This window comes from Puma concolor, chromosome C1, assembly GCF_028749965.1.
Source record: "Puma concolor isolate L17-30 chromosome C1, mPumCon1.1.hap2, whole genome shotgun sequence".
Lineage (NCBI taxonomy): Eukaryota > Metazoa > Chordata > Mammalia > Carnivora > Felidae > Puma > Puma concolor.
Genome location: NC_141674.1, coordinates 1,582,696 through 1,588,285, shown reverse-complemented (window position 1 = coordinate 1,588,285; position 5,590 = coordinate 1,582,696). Strand labels below are relative to the sequence as shown.

The 5,590-nt window shown below is 54.9% G+C and overlaps 1 protein-coding gene across 1 annotated transcript; it reads right to left on the bottom strand.

Annotated features, from left to right (window-relative positions):
- Nucleotides 1-2,723: 2,723 nt before the first annotated feature.
- Nucleotides 2,724-4,145, bottom strand: ACTRT2 (actin related protein T2). The gene has a single exon (XM_025912584.2). It carries the CDS (start codon nucleotides 3,940-3,942, stop codon nucleotides 2,809-2,811), a length of 1,134 nt encoding a protein of 377 aa, XP_025768369.1. The 5' UTR covers nucleotides 3,943-4,145; the 3' UTR covers nucleotides 2,724-2,808.
- Between the last annotated feature and the right edge of the window lie 1,445 nt (nucleotides 4,146-5,590).

Sequence of the window (5,590 nt, the reverse complement as noted above, 5' to 3'; positions counted from 1 at the left end):
AAACTCCACCCAGCCCTCGTGCTACACCCCAAGGGGGGACTGTCTACTACAAAAAAGATTAGATAGTATCCAGAGTCTCAGGACTTTCAAAACTTCCAGGGTATAATAGAAAATCACTCATCATACCAAGACCCGAGAAAATCATAGGCTGAATGAGAAAGGGCGAGGAACAGGCACGATTGTCGCAGCAGATTGAGCTGAATCCGAGGCTGGAATTGTCTGGCAGAGTTTTAAAGCAGCCATCACAAAAATGTTTCAGCAAGCAATTGTGAATTTCCTTGCAACAAATGCAAAAGCAGCAACTCTCAGCAAAGAATTAGAATTTACAAAAGAAGGACAAATTATAGAACTGAAAAATATCCCTAGAATTTACAAATGGGCCGGTGTGGGGCATGGGAGGGGACAGAACTGGTGAATTTCAGGACAGGCAAGTGGGATTTATCCAAACTGAACCACCAAGAAAAGAGGCCAAAAGAGATGAACAGACCGTCAGGAGTCCAGGGGACGATACAACATCGTGGGAGGAGCGAGAAGAGTGGACAAAACTTCCCGAATTTGGCAAAGGGCATGCATCTACAGATTCAAGAGGCGGCGTAGATCCCAAAGGATGAACCCAAAGAAATCCACGCCCAGACACACCATCATTAAGCTTCTGGGAACTACAGACAAGGAAAAGCTCTCGAGAGCAGCGAGCGAGAAACAGCACGTTACCTGTACGAGGGCAGCAAATAACTGAGGGTCTCTGATCTGCAGCCCTGGCGCCATGGAGAAGGGGCCCACACATCGTTCAGGTGCTGAAAGGGAACGGTTACCTGCAGATTCTATGTCCACAGAAAATATCCTTCAGGGGCGAAGGAGAAAGAAAGGCATCCTCTGATGACAGAAAGCTAAGAGAACTCGCCACTAGAAAACTACCCCTAAGGAAAGACTAAGGGAGGTTCTTTTAAACAGAAAGGGGCCTTGGAACCTCAGAAGCACCAAAGAACATGGGTGGAATAAGGGTAACCGTATGACACGTTAGTCTTTTTTTTTTAATGCTTATTTTTTTGTTTTATTTTGAGCAGAGAAAGACAGCACAAGAAGGGGAGGGGCAGAGAGAGAGGGAGAGAGAGAATCACGAGCAGGTTCCACACCCAGTGCAGAGCCTCGTGCGGGGCTTGATCTCACGACCATGAGATCGTGACCTGAGCCAAAATCAAGACCTGGATGCTCAACTGACTGAGCCACCCAGGCGCCCCAAATTATGGGGTATTCTAATGAGTTTCTTAAATCGTTTGATGGTGGAAGGAAAAATCGAATACCTTTTAAGGTTGTTCTCAACATGTGTGGAAGAAACAGGACAATTCTATCTTAATATTTGGGAGGGTGAAGGGACCTCAACAGAAGTATGTTTTCCGCATTTCACTCCAGGAGCTAAAACATCACTCCAAGTGGACTGTGATGTGCACCAGGGGCAATCACCAAAAAAATCAATACAACTCCATATGCTGAAAATCCCTGTCAATACCTCAAGACGGGATTAAAAAAAAAAAGTTCAACCACCCACAGGAAGGGGAGAGAGGAAGAACAGGAAACCAAATAATAAGGAGGCAGAGTTAAGATAGAACATACTGCTTTAAATGTAAACAACCCAAACACACCATCTAAAAGGCAGAGATCGGTATCACGGCCTCGACAAGGGACCCAGGTACCTGCTACCTTCACAGACACTGTGGGCTCACTCTAAATATGACATAAGTAGCTTGACAGCCAAAGTATAGGAATAGATTATGGACGATGCAGACATGAAATACACACACGTGTAGAAAAGTGGGTGTATTTCATGCAGGCTAAGATTTCACGTAGTCCTGTCTTTAAGACTTTTTTCTCCCTCTTGCCCTCTTCCCTTCCCCCTGCATTCTGCCTCGTCCCCTCCTTCCTGCACCAGCCAGTGGCATCTACCCTTCCGTTCTTTGCTCCACATGCTTATTACCCTATAAAAAAATCCCCACATGTTCACTGGTACAAAACATGCACAGATAGGCGTGGGGAAGTGCCGTTGTTTTCTTCGCCAGGAAAAAAAAAATCATTTTATAAAGACATTTCTGTATTTTGTTCCTCTCCCAATATTATTTTGGGAGAATTCTGCCAACTCAATGAGGAAAAGTTCCCTTTGTGCATAACTTATCCAACCATTACTTTATCGACGGCTGTTCACTTTGCGGCCGGTATTTTACTCCCAAACAACGCCATCGACATCCTTGGAGGTAAAAACAAACAGACACATCACGACAATCAAGTAGGGGTGTCGATGCTTCCATGCCCCCTCGGAGCAGGGGCCCTAGAGGGTCCTAAACAGACAGCAGTTTCTGCTGCTGCCCCACACCGTCCGCCCAGGACAAAGGCTCCATTCTGCTCCCGCTGCCCGGCCTCGTACAAGCAACGAAAGCCATACTTTGCTGAGGACGCACCAGGTAAGCATCTGCTGGCCCCCAGAGCAGGGCAGCGCTCATGATTGTCCCTGTCCCCCACCAGGGCTGACCATCTCAGACCATCTGAAATGCAGATCCCAGGGCCCTGCTGAATCAAACTCCAGCATGAAGCCTGGGCCCCTGCCTTTGGTGCAAACTCTGCAGACGTAACCCAAGGCTTTCTCGGGGGGGGGGGGGGGGGAACCACTTAAGAGATTCGCCACCAGGGTCGCAAATTACTCTGGTGCCACCTAGAATAAACGGCCCGATGTGTCCAAAAGCTGCACCGTTCGGTCTTTTATTGAACGTCCTGCTGATGCCGACGGGAGACTTCGCACCCACCCCTGCCCACGGCCCCTCAGAAGCACCTTCTTTGGACCACGGATGTCCCAAACTCCTTGAAATCCGCGGAGGTGACCCACATCTGCTTGAAGCTGCTCAGGGAGGTGACGATGGAGGCCCCAATCCACGTGGAGAACCACCTGTCGGGGGGGGCCGTGATCTTGATGGGGGTCCCTTTGGAAGCCAGCTGCTCTAGCTCCTTGAGGAGACGGTCGTCGAGGCCCTGGAACAGGGTGGTGCCCCCCGACAGAACGATCTCCCCAAAGAGGCTCTTCTGGATGTCGGCGTCACACTTGGTGATGCTGCAGGAGACCATTTTCGAGAGGCCCGGGTTTTGGATGCCCAGCTGGTCGGGTGCGAACAGGGCCTCGGGCGCCTGGTACAGCTGGTCCCCGATTTGCATGATGTTCCCGTCCGGCAACTTGTACTCCCTCAGGATCTCCTCCGGCCTCCGGGAGAGCTCCTTCTCTGGCTCCGGAGCCACATAACACAGCTTCTCCTTGATGTCGTCCACGAGGACTTTGTCCAGCGCGCACGGGAAGGTCCGCCCGCCAGCCAGCAGCAGCCGGGTGAGGTGCTCTGTGATGTCCCTGCCCGCCACGTAGAGCTTGGTGACCGCGTGGGGCAAGGAGTACCCCTCGAAGATGGGGACGGTGCACGTGACCCCGTCCCCGCTGTCCACCACCAGGCCCGTGATGCAGGCTGAGGCGTAGAGGGCCAGCACCGCCTGGTCCGACAGGTAGAAGGCGGGCACGTTGAACTTCTCGAACATCAGCTCGGCCATCTTCTCCCGGGCCTCCCTGGGGTTCAGCGAGGGCTCGGTCATGAGCACGGGCCGGTCGCTGGCCTTCACCCCCAGCTCCCACTCAAACAGATGCCTGCAGAGGGTCTCCACGTCCTCCCAGCTGGTGACCAGGCCCCGCTCGATGGGGTGACACAGGTGCAGGACCTCACGCTTGTGCAAAGCCTCTTCCCCCACAAAGTCCTTCTTCTGGTTGGGTCCTGCCGAAGGGGTCTTGAACTTGGGGTGCCCCACGACGGAGCTGATGACGTGGCGGGGGCCAATCTCCCCAGACAGGCCTGCCTTGCAGAGGCCGGAGCCATTGTCGAAAATCACGGCCGGAGAATCTAACACGTGTGGATTAAACATGTCTGCAGTAGCCTTTTCCGCGCCTCGCCGAGATAAAGACAGAACTCTCTCGAGCTACTTTGTGACACAAGAGGCCCCCTGGAAGCTTTAAGGGCACGGGATTCCACGACTCCCAGGAGGCACTAGCAGGCGGCCCGGGCCCAAAAGCCCCCCATCCTCCCCACGGGTCTGCCCTGCTCTCAGACGGTCCGGGGGCCGTGGCCTCTTCAGGGGTGACGGTCCCACATGTAACAATCCAGCCAAGGCAACAATTGTCCTCAGCCAGTGGCACGGGACCTTCAGGGGCGGGGGGTTCGGAGCCCCCCAGCGCTCCCTTCCTGGTGAGATTCCAACAGTCGCGGGATAAGCCAGACCCACAGGAGGTATTGATAGGCCCGTGCGCCAAGGCCTGGCCTTGGAACCGAGCAAAGCAGCCCATCCTGGGGCCACCCAGGGGACCGGTGCCTCTGGCCCATCGGGGTGCCGTTATGGGGGGGGCGGGCAAAAACACATTTCCCTTTGCACGGGTCCAGGTTGGAGGGACAGTGCCCAGAACCCATCACAGCAGGTACTCAGAACATGCAGACTCCTCCAGGAAGGCCTCAGGGATTTCTCTTCCCTTTAGCCCGTGGCCCTGGCTCTCTATCCCACAGAAGAGATGCTAAGCAAAGCTGTCTGGGCCTGCTGGCTGTCTCTCTAGGCATGCATAGCCGTAGCAGTAGGGTTGGGACACGACCTCTGAAGACGGGATCTGAGGTCTCTGGAGTCGGGGACACCTGTGTCTACGGACCATCACACAGCCGGCCCCCTGAAGCGCGTTCAGAGATGACCAGGTCAGCAAATCTGAGGCCGGCAGGGAGGCTGAACGGTGGCAAGGCTGTGAGCTGTAGCCCCAGTCCTGCTCTGCCCGAGGGGCCAGGCCAAGGGGCACCCGCTGCAGCCTCCCAGAGAGCCAGGGCCAACAGCACTGAGCCCTGGAGGGTGGAGGGGGGCGTGGGGGACGTGTGAGTCCCCGATGGTCCCTCCCCTCCCCGCACATCCCAAATCAGCTTCGGGGGGTCCAGCTCCGCCCCCGTCCAGAGAGCCCTCCCAGAGGACCCCTCCCCACTAGACCTCCTGGCCTCCTCCTGCCGGTGGTCCTGTGTGTCCGGCCAACCCCTCTAAACCCACCAGCAAAAGTAGTCATGTGTTATTTTGTAGTGTAGACACGTGGTGTAGCTGTGTGGTGTATACGTGTCGTGTAGACAAGTGACAGACGTAGGACTTTGGGGGCACCCTCGGGGCTAAGTCCTGGGTGAGAATCGATATAAAGGTGGCATTGCTGGACATTTTCCCCAAAGGACACCTCAGGTAGAAACTGAGTCACAAGGGCAATGGGGTTGGTTCCTCGGGATGACCCCGGGCGGGGTCTGCACAGCCCCAAACCGTCATCAACTGCCCCTGCGGGGGCTCCCACCATCTGGAGGCTCCAGCACTTAGGGAAGGATGTGTCCCCGGCAGGCTGCTGCGGGCGTGGGGACTGTCAGCGGAAGGCTGGGTCTGGGGGGTTCCAGCCTCTGCTTACACCACAAAAGGCCTGTGTGCCCGGGTCTCAGGCTTTGCTAGAATTTTCTCCTTGTCGCCAAACACTCCAGGCAGAATCAGGAGGAATGTGTTCTCGAGGTTTCTA

Excerpts from the sequence above, each read along its gene's own strand:
- ACTRT2 (XM_025912584.2), bottom strand. The coding sequence starts at position 3,942 with ATGTTTAATCCACACGTGTTAGATTCTCCGGCCGTGATTTTCGACAAT.